Source organism: Candoia aspera, chromosome 1, assembly GCF_035149785.1.
Source record: "Candoia aspera isolate rCanAsp1 chromosome 1, rCanAsp1.hap2, whole genome shotgun sequence".
NCBI classification, from domain to species: Eukaryota; Metazoa; Chordata; class Lepidosauria; order Squamata; family Boidae; genus Candoia; species Candoia aspera.
In genome coordinates, this window is record NC_086153.1 from 13,636,670 (window position 1) to 13,661,627 (window position 24,958).

Below are 24,958 nucleotides of genomic sequence, written 5' to 3' on the forward strand. Positions count from 1 at the left end.
CTCCCAAGCCAATCCAAGAACTGCTCAAAGTAAAATGAGCAGACACTCCAGTGTGAGACGGTTGTTAGCAAACAAAGGCATAGAGATGGTCTAGTACTCTTGAACAGTTTTTGAAAAATTAACAAACTGACTTTTGCCATTACTGGAAATGAAACAGACACAGATTAAGGAGAAAGATGCATGCCCTAAACGTAGCTATGTTCTGAGATTATACCTCTACAATGTCACACCCTTCCAAATTTAAGACTTGGGAGTAAATAACATAACATAGTGTAACAGTGAAAGAAGCAGAGACTTATTCTTATTAACCTTATTTACAAAATCTGACAATACATTACAGAACATGGTCCTTTTGTTTTTTCATGCAGGAAAAGCTATCAATATTTTATTTTTCTTCAAAGGCAGAAATATTTCTCTTATTTTCCTATTTCTCATACAGGGTTATCCAAATAGCTAGGCATGATCAGTCATTCATCATCTAAAAACAGTCTTATCAAAATTCAATCAACCTTTTTGCTAAATTCACAGTTCTTAGCACAGTAGTTATTAGTAAATACCAGGAACTGCAAAATCTAGGTAGGTATAAACTCCCTTTCAGTTCTTCAACTTCTTTCATCTCATTTTTGTTTCTTTGAAGGATTCACGTAGTTTTTAAAATAGCAATTTATCACAGGCAATACTAAAATAGGTGGAGGGGAGATAAGTGCAGGAAGAAACAGATTTGAGAAGACTTTGCCCTGAGATATATTACCAGACCTTAGACATTAAGCAATCAACTTTACAAGTTATTCTCTACTTCCCAGATCTACCATTTGAATTTCTCAGGTGAAACACTTTGTTTTATCTGCCTCAATCTTACAAAACTTCAGCAAGACCAAAATGATATGGGACATAACAGGCAAACAGGTCTTTTGGTTGTACTAGATCACAAATGAATGCATCTTTCCCAAAGACTCTGGAGAACTTCCATAGTTTAATCAATGCTCAATAAAACATCCTCAGTTAAAACAGTGCCTGCTGAAACTGCTTTCTTCTGATAAGCAGCAATATCATTGACTAATGAGTATCCCCCCATTTGTTTTGCATTTTTGACATCAACAGTTCTAGAAAATATGGATTATTCAAATCCAGCATTACAAAAGACTAGCTTGCCCAACACAATTTATCTTATGGCATGGGAAGGGTTTGGGGGGAAGGGCAGAAGTGATGTACACAATGCCACATGACTGAGATTCTTCTGAAACAAGTGAGCAAAAGAAAATTAGTTGAGAAAATGGCCAACCTTCAATGGTCACTTCCACTTCAGGATCCTCACTTGTTTCAGAAGTGGCATGCTGAGAAGAATCTGAAAAAAGCAGAACAAAAAACCAAGTCTGAAGGGCGCAGACAAACTGTAAGACTGATTTTACTTGACAGTGGCAAGTCAACATGTATCTTGTATACTATGAATAAAACAGACCCACAACATATAAGCCAAAGTATTTTATCACAAGCTTTAAGACCTATGAAATGATGATAGAAAAGTGTGGATGTCTAAGTACTAAGATTATCTAGAGTAGCCTTCTTCTAGATTCTCTTGAATTTTTGCTGTCAAACATTTTCAAAATGACTGAACATAGGAAATTCACAAGTTCTCTCTCACACAGGACAATTACAATGATGCAAACAAGTGATAATGATTATAGTACTATTTCTAAAAATGTACATTTAACACTAAAACAGTTGTCTAAAGGTTAGAACTGTAACTGTGAATAACATTTTCTCCAGTTCAAGTGAATTCTACAACTGTCCACACCTACCGAGTGGTATACCTCCTTCCACATTAAAGTCATCAATTATCAGCAGCAAGATTTTATATAATGGAAGAATAGTGAGAGATAGACATGGCATACTCTGTCAACATTCTGAAAAGACACTATTCTTATTTTCTTTCCTGCTTCCAGGGCCAATGTCAGAAAACATATCAAATCCCTATGAACAGCCTTTTCAAATAGTCAAAAGGGTTACAGAAGGAGGTTATGACTCCAGGCCAGTGGACTCCACTACTTCCATCACTAAATTGCTTTGTTTCCTGTCAGCCCTTCAAGGCAAGGTTGAGAAACAAGCCTGTATGAATAAGTTAGAATTCTAGCATTTCTTGTGGTGTTTTTGTTTCCTGACCTGGCCTACTTCAAAGGGCTGATGTTTCCAAACTACAATTGGCTGTATCCATGCACTGGACCATTTGCTCAACTGTTATATTTCCACCACTGCAAGAATTATATAACATGTTAAGAGTCTATCTTCATTAGGAAATATAGGTTCCAGTAAATATGAAAAAGGGGCAGGAACTAAAGTTCTTTCCCTAGTCAAGCAGAAGTCAAGTACTAAATGACTCCACCAATATCTTCAGGCAGGTCTGTTTCTATCATTTTAGCCATTTATTTTAAAGTATTTGAAATGAGACAAAATTTGATTCAAAAGCATGTTTAACTAAGCTCACTGTCCTTTCCAATCAAAGCGAATAATTGTAGCTCAGGGTTGAACTGTGGAGTCCTTGGTGCTCTCTGAGCTTGGTTTTCTTGCAGACATTTCATTGCCAGACTAGGCAACATCTTCAGTGCAAAGAGGGAGAGGCCCACTCCCTCGTCTCACTGAAGATGTTGCCTAGTCTGGAAATGCAATGTCTGCAAGAAAACAACAAGGCTCAGAGAGCACCAAGGACTTCACTGTCCTTTGACAGAAATAAAAAAGTATCAAAATTGTAGTGCAAACTGCACTTTAAGAGCAGCTTACATATAGTTTCCCAGCGTTATTCTCCAAAGGGGATTCCTAACAACATAACTGAATATACTGTCTTCAGGGTCAGTTAGAAATATGCACATAGAAAACTGTAACTATTGAGGGAATGAAAATCTGGGAAAGCAGGTATAATCTGGTAAATTCCAGGCATGTAAGAATAGGGTACTGAAAATGAGTTTTGATTTAGATACCTCACTCAGATCATCAACTTAATTAATATAAATATCTAGCATAGGCCCATGTGACCAGGGAGACTAATAAGGAGTTCATGGAATTCTCAAGGTCATTTAGAGGATGACATTTTTCACTGTCCTATCAAATCAAAATTTACTACACATTTATATATGCATAAATAATTTCTTTCAAAGGGCATCACATAACAGCTTATAAATATGGGTGGTAGCATGGTAGTCCGCAGAAGAATTCAGTTTTGATTCCCAGTTTAGGAATTGCTGGACCTGACCTAATCACTCTTTTAAATTTGTACTTTCCTTGCCACATGTCTCCTTCAGAAGTTAAGATTCCCATTCAGCCTATCAGCAAGGTACACCGAGAGAAATGTTGTGCAGGATTTCCACACTGGGAAAAACATGTTGCCATGTTAGACAGTATATGTATTTGGATGTAACAGTGAACTACAGTTTAGATTATAAGGATAAAACACAGTGCGGCATGTCTCCGCTTCCTCTCTATGTAGCCACAACATTGAGAGCAAATTTTAAGCTCAACAATTTTAGCATGTTGAAACAAGCCAAAATTAGAGGACAAAGGTTAAAATTCACCACTTCCAAATAAGCCATAGTAAAAATTAATCAGTTTGGTTAACAGGGCCATCCCCGGTTAATGAAGAACAAAAACAAACTTCTGAATTATCCTTTAATCTAAATCAGAAGAATGGAGAGCAAGTGATTCATTTTTTAAATGTTGAAGTATGCTCCAAACAGATTCAAAATTCTGCACTGACAGGGAAGTGATCTACACAGTATAACAAAAGGTTACCAACAAAGTAAGACATAGAAGAGATCCTATGTCCAAACAATAACATACCATTTTACACTGTACAGAATAGAGGCTCCTTTAAAAGCCTATACGTACCCCCAAAGGTTTTCTAAAAAGCTTCTATTAAGTTAGTACTTGCTTAAGTCTATTTTTTTTAATACAAATGTTGATTATGTTAGCCTTTTACACCAACTGAGTTTTCCTCTGCAAATTCTAATCAAGCAAAAAATTCAGTTTTTCAGATTCTCTCCACCAAAATAGTGTTCTTTAAAATATGCAACACAACACAATCCTGAAAGGAACAGGGAAGGCTCCTTAAATATTTAAAATAAATAGATTAATAGATATAAATACTGGTGTTCTTAAAAAGTTGAATGAGGCAGAAGCAGTACAGAGTATTTTTCTTATTTTGTAACATTGGGTCAAACCAAAACAGCATTACTTTCAGATTCCATTTTACAATGTACAAAGAAGGCTCAGGAAGCATAGAATGACCTGATAACTTAATATGATCCTGAAATTTGAACAGGGAGCTAAATCTGACAGCAGCTTCATGCTGTTGCTAAATTGTTTCATAAAATTGTTTGCCTGTATGTTGATTCAAAAAGTATTTCCATGATAGGAATGTTCCTATGAGCAACAATTTGTAGCCCACCAATTCAGCCTTGTCATAGCCAGCTATTATTAAACAAGTTAAGAATCCTTAATATTATGGCACTGAAATCAACTGAAGAGTTAATATATACTTTGGCAAGCACAAGTCACATTCTCAGCAGCAGCAGTCCCTTTTCAGAAGCAAAGTCTTTAGATTTGAGGGAGAGAACTTGTTCAATAAAATTCGTATTAGCAAGCAACATAAACTAAAGGAATTTTCACACAGTTTTTCTCCACATCCCATTGCACCACGCCTTGCACTGCTAGTTCTAGATATTGAAATACATATTTAATAGAAACCAGTAGAATAGGCCTAGTAATCTTAAAATTTAATTATAAACACATATCTAATTTTTCATCACTTTTTAAAAGACATACATATGCTGCCTTCTACTTTCAAGCTCTTTACGCAGCAGTACTACTGCCTACTCAAGTAGGAAAAAGATAAAGAAAATCCACCAAAGATGATGGAGAAGACAGACTGGATGGAGGAGACCAACTATCAGCTGTTTCCAAACAGCTCATATAGCTTACTGGAAGGTGCAAGAGGGGAGAAAGAGAAAGGGGATCATCTTGCAAATATTTCTCAATAGTTTTCCACAATAAACATGCAGGATCACAATTCAAGGGGAGAAAAATAAATACACAACTATGTGGAATATGAAAAAAGAATGCAAGACACAGACACAATGGATATGTTTGCACTGTGCTTTTTCAATTTTTTAAATACCTTACCAGTTTATTTTTTAAAATTTACATATTTCTAACCTTCTACTGGCAATTCCACATCTGTTCCTTCACTGCAATCGGAACCCTGGTTGCTCCCTTTAGACAAATATAAACATACCATCATAAAAAAGTGGAGGATGCTAGTCAACACTTGAAATTTCAGAATTAGTATCTTGAATAATAGGTTGAGTAGAAGTTTTATGGCACATTGGCACCTAGTCTCCAACAGGATCATTGCAAACAGAAATCTATGGGAAGAGTCAATCCAAAATGTAAACCCAAAAGTACAATATTTGGGTCATCTATAATTCGGAAGAATTTTCTTCAAGATGTACACAATCCAGATGGTGTAGATTTTAAAAAAGAATTGGGGGAAGGACAAAAATGTGTTGTTGTTGTTTATTCGTTTAGTCGCTTCCGACTCTTCGTGACTTCATGGACCAGCCCACGCCAGAGCTTCCTGTCGGTCGTCAACACCCCCAGCTCCCCCAGGGACGAGTCCGTCACCTCTAGAATATCATCCATCCATCTTGCCCTTGGTCGGCCCCTCTTCCTTTTGCCTTCCACTCTCCCTAGCATCAGCATTTTCTCCAGGGTGTCCTGTCTTCTCATTATGTGGCCAAAGTATTTCAGTTTTGCCTTTAATATCATTCCCTCAAGTGAGCAGTCTGGCTTTATTTCCTGGAGGATGGACTGGTTGGATCTTCTTGCAGTCCAAGGCACTCTCAGAATTTTCCTCCAACACCACAGTTCAAAAGCATCGATCTTCCTTCGCTCAGCCTTCCTTATGGTCCAGCTCTCGCAGCCATATGTTACTACAGGGAACACCATTGCTTTAACTATGCGGGCCTTTGTTGTCAGTGTGATGTCTCTGCTCTTAACTATTTTATCGAGATTTGTCATTGCTCTTCTTCCAAGGATTAAGCGTCTTCTGATTTCCTGACTGCAGTCAGCATCTGCAGTAATCTTTGCACCTAGGAATACAAAGTCTTTCACTGCTTCTACATTTTCTCCCTCTATTTGCCAGTTATCAATCAAGCTGGTTGCCATAATCTTGGTTTTTTTGAGGTTTAGCTGCAAGCCAGCTTTTGCACTTTCTTCTTTCACCTTCATCATAAGGCTCCTCAGTTCCTCTTCACTTTCAGCCATCAAAGTGGTATCATCTGCATATCTGAGATTGTTAATGTTTCTTCCAGAGATTTTAACTCCAGCCTTGGATTCCTCAAGGCCAGCTTGTCGCATGATGTGTTCTGCATACAAGTTGAATAGGTAGGGTGAGAGTATACAGCCCTGCCGTACTCCTTTCCCAATCTTAAACCAGTCTGTTGTTCCGTGGTCTGTTCTTACTGTTGCTACTTGGTCGTTATACAGATTCTTCAGGAGGCAGACAAGATGACTTGGTATCCCCATACCACTAAGAACTTGCCACAATTTGTTATGGTCCACACAGTCAAAGGCTTTAGAATAGTCAATAAAACAGAAATAGATGTTTTTCTGAAACTCCCTGGCTTTTTCCATTATCCAGCGGATATTGGCAATTTGGTCTCTAGTTCCTCTGCCTTTTCTAAACCCAGCTTGTACGTCTGGCAATTCTCGCTCCATGAACTGCTGAAGTCTACCTTGCAGGATCTTGAGCATTACCTTACTGGCATGTGAAATGAGTGCCACTGTTCGATAGTTTGAACATTCTTTAGTGTTTCCCTTTTTTGGTATGGGGATATAAGTTGATTTTTTCCAGTCTGATGGCCATTCTTGTGTTTTCCAAATTTGCTGGCATATAGCATGCATTACCTTGACAGCATCATCTTGCAAGATTTTGAACAGTTCAGCTGGGATGCCGTCGTCTCCTGTTGCCTTGTTATTAGCAATGCTTCTTAAGGCCCACTCAACCTCACTCTTCAGGATGTCTGGCTCTAGCTCACCGACCACACTGTCAAAGCTATCCCCGATATTGTTATCCTTCCTATACAGGTTTTCTGTATATTCTTGCCACCTTTTCTTGATCTCTTCTTCTTCTGTTAGGTCCTTGCCATCTTTGTTTTTGATCATACCCATTTTTGCCTGGAATTTACCTCCAATGTTTCTAATTTTCTGGAAGAGGTCTCTTGCCCTTCCTATTCTATTGTCTTCTTCCACTTCCGCGCATTGCTTGTTTAAAAATAATTCCTTATCTCTTCTGGCTAACCTCTGGAATTTTGCATTTAATTGGGCATATCTCCCCCTATCACTGTTGCCTTTTGCTTTCCTTCTTTCTTGGGCTACTTCTAGTGTCTCAGCAGACAGCCATTTTGCCTTCTTGGTTTTCTCTTTCTTTGGGATGTATTTTGTTGCCGCCTCCTGAACAATGCTGCCAACTTCTGTCCAGAGTTCTTCCGGGACCCTATCTACTAAGTCCAGTCCCTTAAATCGATTCTTCACCTCCACTGCATATTCCTTAGGAATATTAGTGAGCTCATATCTAGCTGATCTGTGGGTCTTCCCTAATCTCTTTAGTCTGATCCTAAATTGTGCAAGAAGAAGTTCGTGATCTGAACTACAGTCAGCTCCAGGCCTTGTTTTTACCGACTGTACAGATGTCCGCCACCTTTGGCTGCAAAGGATGTAATCAATCTGATTTCGGTGTTGTCCATCTGGTGAAGTCCATGTATAAAGCCGTCTCTTAGGTTGTTGGAAGAGAGTGTTTGTTATGCAGAGTGAATTGTCTTGGCAAAATTCTATCAGCCTGTGTCCTGCTTCGTTTTGTTCTCCCAGGCCATACTTACCTGTAATTCGAGGTGTCATTTGACTGCCCACCTTAGCATTCCAGTCTCCTGTGATGAAAATAACATCTCTTTTAGGTGTGTTGTCCAGTAGGTGCTGCAGATCCTCATAGAACTGCTCTACTTCAGCTTCTTCAGCATTTGTGGTTGGGGCGTATATTTGGATCACTGTGATGTTAGATGGCTTGCCCTGAATTCGAATTGAGATCATTCTATCATTTTTTGGGTTGTATCCAAGCACTGCTTTAGCCACTTTACTATTAATTAAAAATGTGTAGCTGGGAAAATATACATGTTTTTCCAAGTTCCATTCAATATATTTCCTTTGCCAACCCTCCTGTTTTGCCAATATGAAGGGTTAGAAAATATGGAAAACAGAAATGTGTTCAAAAAGTCAATTTTAAAATGCCTCTTGATGGGAAGATACAGTACATGTCTTTGTTCCCCACAGATGAAAAAAATAGGGAATACAGCAACTCTAAACAGAAACAAAGTTTCTAAATGAAACCAAACTAGAAAAAGTAACAAGAGGGGGGTGAGAAATCACCAGTCAACAAAACTCAGGCCATGGATCTGAAACCAAATTTAGAAGAACAGTGCTCCTGGCAAGCAGGACATGATACTGGGCATTAATGTTGTGAAAAATAGTACCATGATGATGAACAAGTGAATTGCTATACCTGTATAAGACTTTGCCATGGCGATTTTCTCATCAATCGCCGAAGTTTCTGAAGGACCTGCTTTGTAAATAAAGACAGCCATAAAAAAATCACTAAGATTTTTCCATTTCCATTATGAGAGCATGCTGAGCTGAATCAAGCAATTACAGAGCAAAGAAATGTTACAATGGGGGGGGGGAGGATACTGAACAATATGTAAACCACAATTAATGGTTAGCATGAACAAGCTCCAAATGCACCTACAGCCTCCTCCCTCTAATTGTCATTTGTATAAAACACATACCAGCCCATGTGTGTTTTGTGATGTACTTCCAAGTTGCACTAACTACAGTTTAACATGAGAAGTCATGAGTTTTTTTATAATCCAGGTTACACATTTCCCTTTAAATGACCCACAGATGGGCCAGTTCTATATGGATTACTGCAACTCTCTCTAAATGGGGCTCCCTGGAAAAGCATATGGCAGCTTCAATTGGTCCAGAATCCAGCAGTGCACCTAGATTCACTCGTGCAACACCATTGCTGAGCAAGCCACATTGGCTTCCAGTAGGCTTCCATGTGTAATTCAAGATGCTGGTTATCAACTTCTAGAGCTCCACGTGGCATAGGGGCAGGTAACCTGCAGAACCGCCCGCCTCCAGTAACTTCTGCCCATCCCACCAGATCCTACAGGGTAGGCATGCTTGAGTCCCCTCAGTGAAACAGCACTATCTTGTGGGATCCAGGAGATACGCCCACCCTGTCGCAGTGCCCACCCTACAGAACAGCCTCCCTCCTGGCTCTGACTCTGTCGGTATCCCAGAAAGCTCCCTCAGGCGTTAGGGCCAAGTTATTAGCAGAACCTGAAATGCATATGTTTGGGACTGTGAGTTTTTTGAGAAACTGCAGCTCTTTTCTCAATTGTTTGCTATTAACTGTATTCTTCATTTGGTTTTATACTGGTCTTGCATTGTCAGCCACCCAGAATTATTTGCCTCAGATGGGCGGCCATATATATTTTCTAAATAAATACTGCTGAGAAGGTGGTGGGCACCTCTGAGAAGTATTTGTATTGACCATCTTCTACGTGATACAGAAATACAAGTACAGAGTTACAGCAGTGTGAAGCATTCCAAGAGTCATCTACCACTGGGTCCTAGAATGGCATCAATTCATGTTGCACCCCATACCGTATCAGTAACATTAAGAGAAGCAATAATTTAAAGCTGCCTATCCAATCTGGGAGTGAAGCAACAGTCATAATTGCAATCTATCAACTGTCATATGGTCAGCACAAGCTGTGGTTTTGCAAATTCACTTTAAATCCATGGTTTCTGATTCAGTTTTGACAAAATTGTATAACCCAGTTTATCACTTCAGATGACATTCCAAACTGTTAAGCTTCCTCTGCCTAGCATGTAATCTAAACAGAGCCACAATGTTTCCAATATTCCTTTCTGCCCATCCTTTAAAAACTCTTCATGCATAGAAGCATGAGTATTTTTTGCAAATCTAGCCAACGTATATATTGGTTTTGAATGCCCTGTCACTTCTATTTAAATTCCAAATTGCTTTCAAACGCAGCAAGAAAGCCAGATGTTAGCAACTGTCCTCAGCCAGCATCACAATGCAAGGCAAATGCAATTATTTTCTGAAAGTAATCTTAGGCACAATTACTGTTCACCTCTTTTTGATTCTGTATTTAACAATGGACTTTTAACCAACTCTCAACCTATTGAGAAATCCCATCAACAGAGGAAACTAATTCCCCAATGAAACATACCGGCAGGAACACTCTCCAGTGTCAAGACGGCAATCAAGATGAGGTACATTCTTCTGGCTATGCTACTGGGACCGTTTATTAGCGACTTGTACGCAGGGCTTGCATATGCTGTCCATTTATCCAAGGTGACCTCTTAATTCCAAATTCAAGGCATTTTAGAAATAATAATGAATCTTCAGTCAGGTATGCCTTGCCCGTAAAAGGCTTCTTTATGTCCTTTTTCAAATAAATAAGTGGGATTGTGCAACGTTATTTTGTAAAAAAACTATCATGAGATTTTGGAGATTTATGTGATGATGTGTTGAAATCTCATGAGATTCACAGAGTGAGATTTTGCTTAATTTGAGATTCCATGGATACGGACTAGGAGTGCTTCAGACGTCCTCAACTCTGTGGGCACTGCACTGATAACCCTCAAAATAGTCAGTTACGTATTAAGAAACTGCTTTCAAAAACCTTCAGATATTGCCTGTCTTCTATGATCCTGGTGGCTACTTTTTAAAGTCAAAAGGAAATCTACACAAAGGCATCACACTCCTGTACATATACCACTTGCCCTAGCTAAAATAGTATGGCTGAACTTCACCACTGCCTCTACTATAATTGAAGGCTTCAATGGGCATACTATAGGAAAAAAAAAATTCTGCTACTATCTCTAGGTTGGGGAAAGGAGTAATGTGGTATTCTCCTCAGGATATGGCAGGAGAAAGAAGGCATCTGTAAGCAAAGCAACTTTTTAAGTTGTTTTTTCTTGCCTGCTTAAATGAAGCCAGAGAGGGTTCTGTAAAGAATATCCAGGCTTTAACACTTCCATCCTACTACTGGTTCTGTTGTTAATTCACACATACTATTTTCAGCATTCTGGTGCAAACCAACCTTGCTGTGATGTTTTGCAATGCCAGCACTAGGCGACGGGTCACAATTGGACAGTTGTCCAGTTAGTATTCGCCATCCTCAATGTTCATCTCCTGGCAGAGCATCTTGCACAAAATGGGTCATTAAAAAAAAGGCAGCACAGCCAATAAAACTCATATCTGGGTCGGGAGAAGGGAAGAAGGGGAAAGGAGAAATATCCTGACAAAAGATACTGAACATCAGTAGCTTTTCATTAAAATTGCCTCCTGGGAGATAAATGTAAATTAGGGAAGGAAGAGATGAAACTACAATTTTATTATAATATAAAACCCATTATCTTCCACTGTAAAATTTAGTGTGGCATATACCGGGCTCCAAAGTGATCTCCCACCCAAGTACAGACCAGACTTATACCTGCTTAGCTTTGCAAAGGTTACTCAACTCTGTGCCTTTACTTTAAACCCTAGCCCCAGGAAACTATATTAGGCTGGGATCATTCAACAATGATGCTGCCCCATGAAATGGTTTCCAGAATAATTTGTATACCGCTACTGCAAAAAAAAAAATTACAAATTCACACACTCCATTAGTCCTTAATGTATGACAAAATAGACAATTTCAATTAAACCATGCTAGTCCCATCTATGTACAGCTTGCAATCAGGATGCCACTTCCAAATGGGCATTCCAAGGGGCTGTGGAAAGGGGAGAAAATTTAATTACATTGAAGTTTAAAATAACTGCTATGGTTGTCTTGCTTATCTCGTATTGCACATCAACCCCATATTTTTTTACACAGAGGGTTTAGTGCTTATTCCACCAGGTCAGATAAGGTGGATGCACTCCAGGTCCCTGTCCTCAAAGGTTGCCATCTAGCTGGACCCAGGAGTGTCTTCTTGGTATCAACTCCTACACTTTGGAACACCCTTCCCACTGAGATCTGGCAGGCTACCATTCGCCTAGCCTTCCAGAAAGCCTTGAAGAGCTGGCTCTTTCCACAAGCACAGGGGTAGAGTGAGGATGGACCCTGATAACATTATTAATATGTGTGGGGGGCATTGTTTTGGGGGGCGCTGGCAGTTTTTATGGTGGCTTTATGTCTTTTGCTGTTTGTAAGCCACCCAGAGTTATGATGCATAACATGAGTCTGGTGTCTTTTAAATAAACAAAGTACACAAACCCACATGATTTTTGATAGCAATCATTAATAAGAAGAATCAATAAAGTGACGAGATATATCAAACATTATTCAGGAATTATCACATGTAGACTATCCTTCTATTCCTTCCTCCAAAACTACACATTTGTAATACTTGGTATTTGGCAGCAATACCAAGTTTGACTATTGACAGGATAGTTATTTCATACTTATCTTTAAGTTATGTAATTTATCTAAACACCTAGAAAACACCTGTCAAGTTTTTAGAAATGGGGGTGGGGTGGGGGAAGCCACAGACAATGGTGTATAGGGAGCAAATGCAGCACACGAACGAGCAGGAACCATGCAGGGGTCCACTGACAAAAAGCAAGTTCTGCTTCAAATAGTGTATGCTCACACTGGAACCAAAACCCTATGTTGTTTTCCTGTCTCCTCCAATTCCCTTCATTTCCCATTTGTCTTTCTGCCAGCATAGTTTACCATTCAAGATTTCAGACTGTATAAAAGCAAGTTCACATTCACTGTTACCTGGAATATTAAACTGATAATACTCAGGGTCTTCTGATTCTTCTTTAACTGTTACCATCTCGAGTCCTGAAGTAGAAACAATTAATATTCCATTTACATAGATAATTAGGAATCTAAATCAACACTCCCCTTTTGTTGTTTCATATGCATCAAGAAAATCAATACGTCCTAAGTTAACTGCACTTAACATGATGAATCCCAAGTTTATGCAACAGATGGACACTCATCAATTTCAACATTATAACAGAACTCATTATGTGTCAAGAAGTCGGTGCTGATTTTTAACAACCACATAGATAGATTTTCTCCATGACGATCTGTCCCTAACCTGGTCTTCCAACAATGCACTAATCACCACTGTACCTGCATTCATCTACCTTGCCAGAAAATCGTACTTTTTTTCTTCTTTATAACTTTCAGATCAAACCCCATCTAGCCTATCACTCCATTTCCAACCTCAACCAAAAACAAAATGTGTACACATTTATTTCAGTCCAACTAAGAAGCATGGATAGAATCAACCTGTATATACCCACTTGACATTTGCCGTATTTCTCCAGCAAGTGTTGTTGCAGATAACCCATCCTTAGACATATGTGGTTTGAAACAAATCACTAGATACGAGTATCGGAAGTTATATAGACCAATGACAGCTCAAGTTTTCCTGAGTTGAAAAACTGAACCATGGCCAGTAGTACATTCCTAGCACATAGCAATGGGTAAGAATTGCTAGTCTTTGTAACAGATATTAACTATTTTTTGCTTTTCACAAAGTTTTCCTATTACTTTATGTCTTATGAATGAACTATTGCCATTTAAATGATGCTTGTTGGCCTGTAGTAGAATACAGTATATAAAAGACTCCAAGTCTTGAAGAGGAACAACTTATTTATTGTATTTTTTATTTATTGTATTTTTTATTTTATTTACAGTCAAGTACTTTACTTTCACTTAAGCTTTTAACAATTTTTAAAGAAAGTTACACCAGAATAAAGATACAAAAAACATTTATTATTTCTGAAAAGATCACTGTGTGTCCAGTCAGTTACCCAGCCCATGGCTGGATATCAGACATTTACACACTTTTGTGAGGGGGCGGGGTGTCATTAAAAAAATCACATTTGCAAGCAAGCATATTAGTAATGGCCATAGTTTTTATTGGTGTTCTTATCTCAAATAATAGTGGCAATGAAATGCAGGGCCTGAAGAGGCCTAAATTTCCCATGTGTAGATATTTCTTGTTATTACTTTGAAAAGTTAGGACCAAATGTTGTATTAAAGTGAATTCCTAGTAAAGAGGCATTTTCAAGATCCACTAATTATAACGTATGTCATGCAGCCTAACTAGGCCATGAAGCCTATTAGTGGGTTTTGGATGCTTCATATTAAAAATGCAAATATTTTTGAGAAATGCAAATGAAACATCAGGAAAATGTACCTGACAATAAATTTGTGAGAAGTATTGGAAAAAAAAACTTTATAGCACAGATACTTGAATTTCTGCTCTTATGAAAGCAGACTGATTTTAATTCAAACACCTCTGTGAACAATCCCCTTGCAAGCTCAAGAAATAAGCATTTTAGAAAGAAACAGAAATGCATACCAGAATCTTCATTGGGCTCAGTCTTCACCTGAACGGAAGGGCAACTAGACAAACAGAGAAGGAATAGGTAATTCTTATCCAGTGAGTATAATACATCACATGAATTTATCTCTTGTTATTGGTTCAATTAAATGAGTTCTCACTAGGCTAACTGGCTCTCCAGGACATTGAAAGATTCCTTCCAGACTTCCTATCCTTGACTGGAGAAATATGCTTAGAAGGCCTTGGGAGGGCCTTGAAATAGTTATAGCAATCTTTTAGACAATTGCAGCTGCTGTGCAACTCAATCTGAATTCCTCACTAGATGATTGGCATAGGCCAGTTGTAGGTGCTCTGGCATTAAATCCTAACCCTGAATTTATGTGGGGCTATTGAGGACTATGACATGACTCAGTGCTTGCACAGGGAACCATTCACCTCACCTTTCACTGAGGACTAGACACCTCAAAACTAGTGACTGTAAGATGCCAACTAAAACTCTTTCAAACGTGTCATGAATTTCATTTTTTGTTTTCATTTTCTGCTGTTTTAACCTGATTCTGGCATTGATTTTTTAGAGTTCAGGATTTTAAAATATTCTTTAAAATTTGTTGTCAGCAGACTTGTGAATTACAGCTGAAAGACAGAAGATAAATACTGAATATTGTCACCTCATGTTTTGCCACTGAAAAATGTGCAGCTGTACTGTTTGTAGACAAGCTATAGGAAAAAAAATCAGAGAACACCACAAAAGGTTTTGTACCTTCCACCTGGAGATGTTATTGTGTGTGAGGAGTCTGACACACGAGGACCTGAAAAAAAAGGAAAAAAGAATCTATTTCCATAACTTAAGCCACACAAACATTAAGGTGAATACAGAATATATATGGGAATGTGAAAAAATATTGTCGCTAAAGTGATAGTGATATTTATCCTCTTATATAATTGTATAGAACTTTTACAGTTCCATATAGCATTGATAGCACTTGGTTGTATCAAAAAATTCACCTGGGCTATCTGCTTTTACCCTTTCTCACTGGCTTGCTCTATCTATCTATCTATCTATCTATCTATCTATCTATCAATCTATCTATCAATCTATCAATCTATCAATCTATCAATCTATCTATCTATCTATCTATCTATCTATCATCTATCTATCTATCTATCTATCTATCTATCTATCTATCTATCTATCTATCTATCTATCTCATTCCCTGCCCATCTCACTTAGAGAGCAATTCTGGGCGGTTAAAATATACTGTATCTGTGATCAAATTGAGTGGAGCCAATTACAGGAAGCATATGACTTGTTCTGAGTTTCCCTGGCCTTTAAGACCTTTGGGAGAAGCATATTCCCTCAGTCTTTCCACCACCAGAGGAATCTCTGTTGAGAACAAACAGAAGACCTTTTTGGCGGCTGCTCCTATGTTCTGTGATTCCAGCGCCTTTAAGTACCTTCTTCTGAAGTTTTTATTTGAACGGGGCTTGCCATATAAACTGAAGATGTAGGTACATGCCATGTTGTTTAAGTAAAGGCACCATAGTGGTATTTTACTTACGCTTTACATTCTGTGTTGTTTTTATTACTGTTCACTGATTTATTCTTATTGATCTAATTTATATCTCTCTCTTCTAGCCAGAAGATAGATAATTATTACTTAGTTGAGTATAAATAACATAAATTTATCTGTAAGCAAGTATAGTGTAACTCAAAACAGAGATGTTAACTGTAAATCAGACATCAGTTCTGAGTATCTCCCCCTGGTAAGATTAAAAGTGATATAATATTAGTTCAGAACTCAAGCTCAAGAAAATTCTGAATTCTTAAGCCAAGAACTAATGGCCAACATTTCAGCCAGGCTCTGATAACTATAGGGAGGAGATGAAAAAGAAGCAAAACTAAGAGTTCAGCCACATCAGCTCCAGAGCCCACTGGCCAATAAATTTAATTAAACAAACAAACAAACAAAACAAGGTCAGAAAACCAGACTGAGTCAGGCTGGCAATATTCACTGATGTTCTCAAAACTTCTGAGTGAGTCTTATATTAATCTGGGAAATTAAGAGAGTCTTGCTTCAGCAAGACTAGACAGAAGCCAGGTCTGGTAAGTTAATAGCCATTAGCTATGTCAGCACTCTGGGTCATGGCAATGTTATTCAAGGCTCTGTTGCTTACTGATCATCATCTACTGATGATCCTGATAGCATATACTCTCTCGATATGAGTAAGACCCTGCAAAAATCTTAGAAAGAGGTGCTTTACAGTGTGGAGATGATGTACTAAAAGCATCTTTTAAAAAACTGTTTAAGGAGTTGTGTCATCTGCGTGGCTCAGCAGCTGCTTCAGAAGGGATGCAGCATGCACATACTGTACATACAGAGGGCATTGGGAATAGCTTGTGAAACAGCCAGGCAAACCTTACAAATGACACAGCTATTTTAATTATCTTAAAAGAGGGGCTTTGCTAAATGCTTCTGCACAAAGACCATTTTTTCCCCCAAAGGCTTTCCACATCCATACTGTTTAAGGTCCACAGTATCTGAGACAATATGTAGCTTTTAAACAATAGGATTTGCTTTACTGTAAGAAAGTAGCAAAAATAAATTCATGCATGAGATGTGCTGGGGCAGGGGGAAGTACAGGTCTCACAAAAGGTTGAAAAAAATTAAATAGTAATTTGGAACTGCTAGCACAGTTCGAGAACTTTTCAATACTCTATACTTCCTTTTAGGGCATCAACATATCTTGAAAAAACTATAGAAATATAATTGTTACTAGATAGAAAATGAAAGTTTTAATTTTTTATTTAAATCAAGTTAGGACTCACCTAAATGTTTCTTTGGCTCAAGGAAAGGCCTATACAAAGAAAGAACAAATTCTATTATCCTAAAAGGTCCAGTTATGAAAATGATAACATTTGAGTGTCCAAATGTTCAATATTTTGTTCATAATTCCCACAACCATCTATAAGATAGGGTAATATTACAAGGTCCATTTTGGACTGCAGAGGGAAAATGAAGGAATGGTGGAAATACTATCACAAACAGAAATGTCTCATTCACAACTGAATTACATCATTTCCCACAGTTTTGGAAGGAAAATTTCCATAATCCATACTATAACAAATTAATTTAAAGCTTTACAGAGAAGTCTTGACAGTTCTAATTTAAGTGAAAAAAATGTTCTTTACTAAAAGGTTCCTCTTTTCTGATGCCAAGAAAATTGATTTCTCTGAAGTTTCTAATTGCTATCAAATTATCTGAAGAGAAAAATATGTGGTGCATAATGATCTGTCCTCATCGCATAAGCATCCAATCTGTTCCCAAATTTGGTCTTTTGAACATAGAAGAATATGTTCTTCCTGAGAAGGACTGCTCTCCAAGAACCTGCATAGACAATCAGGTTTATAAGGGAGTCTGTTTCTGCTAATAGTTAAATCGCTTTAGTAAAAGCCATATTTACACTTTACTATGCAGTGCTTTACAAACTTTTTGCTGCAAGCTCCATGTATCTCAAGAAATTAAAAGAAAATAAAATTAAGTTTGTACCTTTTGATGACAAACGAGATCCCAGATTTGTTTTCCAAAATCCACTTCAGTGTTGTGACATCGTAGCTAGAGGGATGTTTGAAAGCAAGTCCTTCGGGAAGCCCATGTACCACCACAGCAGATGGATCCCTCTGAATCTTATCATATGGCACAGGAACGACTGTTGATTTTCCTAAAGCTTTACCTAGATGGGGGGAAATCAATCTTTACCAATGGGATATCATTTTTGTTGGTAAAGTAACAAAACAATGGCAAATGTGTCCTTTTCTTTGATGCATGAACTTATTTTGAAATAAAAATCAGCCCAGGATTTCTTTCTATGTAGATGAGGCAGATAGTGAAACTGCTCTCTGGCCCTCAGTCTCCAGAGTATTTCTCTGATCTGTCATTGTGACCATAAGCAATTATCCTCACAGGCTCATTTTCTTTCTGTGAAAAAATGTTTTTTAATTTAAACAATGAGAAGCTGGCATACTTCAAAGGAAAGCACCAGCCTCCAGCATCACCTTTCTTTATGATGATGATAACAGGCCTTCTCTGTGGCTTCTCCCACATTAAGAAACTCTCTCTCCTCGAAGGTACTTTTAGCCCCTATGTGGTCAATAGTCCATAAGCATTCCAAGGCTGAATCATTTTAGTGAGCTTTGGCTGCTAGTGGTCCTTTGTGAGGGCATTCATCTTCTATATTTGGTTCAGTGGGGTTCTGATTATGAATTTATAATTTCTCTACTGCTGTACATCACCTAGAGTCTTTTGTGATTGAGACAGTTAAGCACCATATGTTGGTCAATCAATAATTAATTAATTTCCAAGAATAGTTCTGAGCCCCAAAGAGGCCCTCATGAGGTTTCTTACAGGAAAAAAAAAGGATGGTTATAGTAAAAAGAACAAACAAACTTCTTTTTAGGAGGAAGTACCAGCTGAATCTGTGTATTTGTGTACACATACGCATGTAACCACACTTTCTCCACAGGGACTAATCAGCAGATGTGCACACTTACTACCTGCATGTGTAGTTCTAATCAGAGTGGGTGTGTAAGTGCTGGGCATGTGTTTCTGCTCTTTCCTCAAATTGCATTCTTTTGTTTTTGTGCGTATGTGCACTGGAAAGGCTGGGTATGGTCTCTGGGTCATGTGACTGAGAAGGAGTGGGGGCCTTTGAATGGAGCAGTCCGTGGCATTCTGAGCCACTGCCCAACTTCCTTTCCAACAGAAATGCACTGGAGGACTTTTCTCCACAGTTTCCAGCTGGATCCAATACATTTTTAAACTCAGATTTTCTTTTTCACCACATCAAATTTGGTCCTGTTCTGTTTTCGTAATTATCCTGCTGAAATCAAGGCAGTACCTTTACATAATTTCTTTCCAACATCCTGTTGTTGGAAAGAATAAAAAGCATGCTCCAAAATTATGGAATTAGCTATGATGGGAGGTTAACCTTATATACAATGTGTATTTTATTTAAATAGGAATATTTAAAATGCCTTTACTGTATAGTTCTTAAAGGAATAAAGCAGGCTGTACATTTACCTAGTTAGTTAATTCCAGCCCCATGAAATGGACAGCAACTCACATTAATCACTGAATTAGGATTCAAATCATGTCTCGTACCTTGATGGTTTAACTGCCTTCCTCAAATGAAAATCAACTGCATTTAAATCCAGAATTAGAAACATCACAGTTCTGCTCTGAACGTTTTGCCATTTAAAAATAAATATTTACCATAGCAAATACAGAAATAATCCTCCACAGACTTCCTGAGAGCTTCCATTTCCACAATATCCACAGTCATCCTGTTATCAAGTGATGCTGATTTTGTCTTCTGCAATTCTACAGCTTTTGCCTCTTCATTAATACCTAGGAAGAAATTATGAAATCTGACACTGTCCATAAACATACTACCATATGGATACCATGGGTCTATCCATATAGTAAGACCTTTCTCAGAAATCCTGCTTCTTGTGCTCACACCATCTGGCTACAATAAATCTTCAGTTATACAACCAGCATTGTTGAATTATGTCTCTAGGAATACAGTTGTTCGGGGGTAATGGGCAAAACTGCATGATTTTGGACACACAGCATTCAACATTATTTGTATTACAGGTTTGATGCCATTTTGATCAATTATTATTACTTATATAATTTGTAAGTAATTTTTAATGTATTATCTTCAGACTTCTGGGGGGGTTTACTTATTAGCAAAAAGATGGAATACCAATATTCTGTTTCAGGAAATCCATGAACTGGACAATTTTTCCAGTGCCCTTAATAAACCAAGAGCCAATTTAACATTTTATGGAAGCATGCTGGGACTACCGTACATCTGCCAAGGAACATACCAATATTTACATCTTGCCAACTTTCTCAATGGCTTCTGTATAAAAATGGTTTTCACTGGTCCAGTTTAAACACAATGTTAAACCAGAAATGAAATCAAATGGAATGGTTTCCTATTCATTCCTATTTGGCATCTCCTGCTGGTGAAAATAACTGCCTAAGCCTGGAAGTCTCAACAGATGGTTTGCTTACAGTAGCATCCAACTAGGATGTGAAGACTCCCAACTCCTCCAACTCATGAAATGAGAAATTGCTCTACATGAGTTTTTCTCAACGCTGGCAACTTGCTGGCTGGGGAATTCTGGGAGTTGAAGTCCAGACATCTTAAAGTTGCCAACCTTGAGAAGCACTACTGTACATAATTGCCAAAAAAAATGCCGAAACAAAACATAATTTAATTTTGTTACAAACTGCTCAGCCAATCAGGTGAACGCATGATCTGATTTCTGAGTTGGACTATTATGGATAGTTATACTGTACTTTTATTTTACAATTTACAAATGGGGATAATATAACTTTTTACACACAGTAAGAATAATCTCCTAAAAATACAGTATTCTGGGTAACTCTGAAATTGACAAATTTTTCTAGTACTGTATTGACCTCCATTTATGGTTAAAAATGACTTTTTAAAGATAAAATGTTTAGTAACAGAATACTGTTGAAAAAACAGAAGTTCTGAAAATTGCCCTCCCAACACCATACCCAATATTAAATATTATAAACTTGCCAGGAGTCCCTGAGATGGGTGATATATAAATTCAATGAACAGGAAGTCTAGATGTTATTTGTCACTGTTACTCTCAGAACATTTGATAAACTATATTACTTCAATACATTCTAGCTATGTAGCTTTTTCTTCAGTAATTCCCAGCAGGCAATTGGAAAAATCTATTTTTCATTTAAAACAAAAACTACTGCTGCTGGAGTTGCTCTGAAACACCATCAATTTATTTAAAAGCACCAGTATTTATGCAATTGAAACTTGGCAATCCGACTGAAAAGATGTGGAGCATTCACAAGTAACAGTGGTGGTCCTATCAAGATAAATGAATTTCCCAGCAACACTAAGCCAGTTTAAAGATGTTATTTTTGCTTGTTTTTAAGCAAAGATATTTCATTTTTGATCTAAATGTATTTTGTGTTACTTGGACATTTAAATGATCTAAAGATGAAGCACCATTGGTACCACTTATGTAAAAATAAAAAATGCACTGCAAATCTACTGAAGACCCATTCAAATTATCATACTTAATATTTTTTTCTGTTATAACTTGGTGATACAATACATGCATAAGGTTATTTGCACTGCAAACAGCATGTCAAAAAGATCTTACAGTACTTTGCCATCCATTCAGCCTTCTCACCAAATAACTGGGCAATAAATATGAACAATTAGGCACCCTGATAAGCTGCCATTAGCAAACGGTAATCAGCCTATATAGATTTCTTCCCCATTCCCCCCAGCCTTTTTAAGGTGCTTTTCATAAGAGGCAGAAATTTGATAACCTCATTTTGTGAATGCATAATGGCTGACAGATAAATATATTAAAATAAACAATGCCACAAAAATTACATTCAATCACAAATTCTCAGTCTGTTTCATCACGCGCTCTCTCTATACTCAGACAGCTGTAGCTGAGTGCAGTTGCTTGGGTGGTTGAACTTGAGGAAGAAGCAGAAAGATTTGGACTAGTTTCTTATATGCAGCCAAATTGATGCAATGTGCTTAGGTGGAGCAAGACTGTGCTGCAGTCACACCTGTGGTCATCCTGCTTGTTCTTCAGCATCACCTCCCAAGACAGCTAACAGGCTGTTGAGAAGCAGTACTTCAAAAGACTCAAGGGGTCTTTATTTAAAATAAACTCGGTAAAGAAGTACTCAATAGCATAACATAATTGTATGAACTAGGACAAAACAACTTTCCCACATTATCAAAGACACATATAAAATTATGCGCTGCAATTGTGCTGGAAGCTCCAAAAATTACTGGGCTTCATTATTAATGCAATACCACTGCAACTGAGACCAAGATCTTGCATGTCTCCTCCTCCCCAAGAGGAGGATTCTGGCTGAGGTTCAAGCCAGCCTTTGTGCCTAAGCAGAACGTACAACTATTTCTGTCTCTACAACTTTCCTTGTGTTCCTTCTTTCTTTTCAACTTGCCACTCAATATTCAGCGCTACTCAACGTGCATAGTCCTCAGTGGACCAGCTTTTTGGGGTGGGAGTTGGGGTGGGTCCCTTTTTTTCTTTTAAGCATATTTGCACATCTGTAAATCACAGCCCCTCCAAATATGTGTATTATTCCCTATTGTTTCTCATTAGTACCATTCTGGCTAGTGTCCTCTCAACACTTACCCCCACATTGCTATTTTTTAAAATCTATTCGTGACTGATTCTTGGAGACTGCCTAAACAGGTCCCTGCAGTTTTCTTGGCAAGGTTTGCTATCAGGACATAGTATATTGCACTACTTTCTGTTGGGGGAAAAAGTATAATGCTACCAAATGCAGTCTATTCCCCTTTGCTACAGAAAATGGGCACAGAATTTCCATGAATGTTCTCAAAATAGCTCATCTATTTATTTATAGTATTAACAGATATAAAAGGAATGTTACATGAGCAAAAAGTTTTATGTGCAGATTCTAACTAACTGTAAGAGTAAGTTAAGAAGTCTGTGAACAATACACTTCTCATTCGGACTTACAGTACTTCACAAAATCCTTCTGAAAATCTTTTCTGGAATTGACGAAAGCTCTTCCTCTCTCGGTTCCCACCACAAACACATCTGTTTCATACACAGCAATGCAGGCAACTTCTGCCTTAGACTTGGCAAGCTCTTTGCACTATGGAAGTAAAAGGTTGCTGTTTAGAACTGCAGCAGCAAGAACAAAAGTTAAATATGAAAGTGTATTATATCCTCTTTTTCTCATTTTTTTTCTTCCTGGAACTGCTTTATTTTTCAAAATCAAGACTACAACCTGTCCTGCAAAGAGGAGAACCTTTTAAATGAAAACAAAAACAAAAACTGGGAATTGTACAAACAACATGAAAGTGTTAACAGCAATAAAAGAATGTGATAAAATTATCCACAGCACTGTCTTAAGTGCTAGGTCAGATTTACACACCATTTCTCTTCATTCATTGTTATTGTTTTCTTAACATCAATAATACGGTAAAAGATACTGGAATTACCTAATTAGCATATTTTATTGAAATAATATTTTATAGACATTAACAATGGAAGTTCTTGAACCGAAATTTGAATATTAAATTTAGCCACTTCCAATTATGACGATTATCATTAGAAATCCAAGTACAATTTCTAAGGGCTTTCGCTTAATCAGTGGTGCAGACTGATAATCTACAAACCACTGATGATGAAGGAGCCTAATCCCCTGCTGTACCCCTAGCAAAAGACACATGTGACACAATGGGAAGCATTCTAGAAGAACCAAACTGCTTGGCAATCACTGATCACATGAGGGTCCTGATTGATAGATCATTCACATGCCCACCCAGCACAGACAGCATGACTCAAGGTAGAGGTGCTGAGCAAACCTCTCAAATCTTATCTTTTCACTGCCAAATTTGCATAGATTATGAAAGCACACTAATTGAAACATGTTAGAAAGTAACAAGGAGGATGAGGAGACATTTTTTCTTTTATTGCTTCTTGTAACTGAAAATTACTGATCTTCAAAACGCATCCAGTTGGAATGAAAAAACAAACCAACCAACCTAAATAGGAAAAGCCAAATACTGTTGGTTTCTCTACTGAGTCAATGGAGTAGCTCTGCTTCCTGCTTCTCCCTCTGCTACAGTCTGATGCAATCTTAGGAAACAATGGTCTAGACTGTCAATTACGCTTTTTTTTTTTGCCAACGAACTGATGGTTAAAGAGAAACAGATGAACATGCATAAAAGTCCCTGGAGATACAAGCCCTGTGGGAAAAAATGTCACAGTACAGCAAGGACATATTAATTACCCCTTACCATCGATTCAAGGGCTGACATGAGAAAAGTAACCACCATTCTGCTTTCAGATGAGTCCTCCTCATGGCTGGATGCTGCCGCCATTGCTGCTTGAGCCATTTTTGCTACAAATAAAGAAGAAAAAAGTGTACTGTGAATCAAAATTATGCCTGACATAGGGGAAAATTATTTACCCTTCTGCATAGCATATAAGACAAAGAAAATCACAAGAATGAGACAACCACATTACACAAGTTAATTTGGGAGAGAAGATATAGTTTATTAATGTAATTCTGAAGTTATCCAATAAGTTTACTAAAGCAGGGACAATAAACAGTTGAGCCACTTGTTTTCTGAGTCTTCCCCCATGTTTCTGGCTGGATATTTGGAACAAAGGATTACCATTCAATATAAGGTGGGCAATTCCCTGCCTACCAATTACGGCTCAAAGGAAAGGTGATACAAAATTAAAGTTTCCTACTTTATCCTCTTAGCTGTTCTCCCCTCTTAGAAGAAAAAGAGGGTCCTTCTTCAAGCAACACCTCACCTTGCCTGGCTAACAGCAAACACTGAACAACCAAAGTGACTTTGTATTAAGCAAAAC

General features: G+C 37.8%; 1 protein-coding gene across 18 annotated transcripts in view; it reads right to left on the reverse strand.

Annotated features, from left to right (window-relative positions):
• GTF2I (general transcription factor IIi) overlaps positions 1-24,958 on the reverse strand; it is a 75,661-nt gene that overhangs the window by 41,214 nt on the left and 9,489 nt on the right. For 5 of the 18 annotated variants that reach the window (XM_063297460.1, XM_063297495.1, XM_063297532.1 and 2 more), the window contains exons 2-12: positions 24,376-24,479; positions 23,087-23,225; positions 19,761-19,895; positions 18,039-18,222; positions 17,318-17,346; positions 15,251-15,299; positions 14,509-14,552; positions 12,906-12,971; positions 8,603-8,662; positions 5,203-5,259; positions 1,283-1,345 (exon numbers count right to left, since the gene is read on the reverse strand). In XM_063297460.1, the coding sequence (XP_063153530.1) occupies positions 1,283-1,345; positions 5,203-5,259; positions 8,603-8,662; positions 12,906-12,971; positions 14,509-14,552; positions 15,251-15,299; positions 17,318-17,346; positions 18,039-18,222; positions 19,761-19,895; positions 23,087-23,225; positions 24,376-24,474 (925 nt within the window). In that variant the 5' untranslated portion in view covers positions 24,475-24,479. Of the gene's footprint in view, positions 1-1,282; positions 1,346-5,202; positions 5,260-8,602; positions 8,663-11,240; positions 11,399-12,905; positions 12,972-14,508; positions 14,553-15,250; positions 15,300-17,317; positions 17,347-18,038; positions 18,223-19,760; positions 19,896-23,086; positions 23,226-24,375; positions 24,480-24,958 lie in introns of those variants that run through there. The other 13 variants (XM_063297469.1, XM_063297504.1, XM_063297566.1 and 10 more) reach the window with 11 other exon arrangements.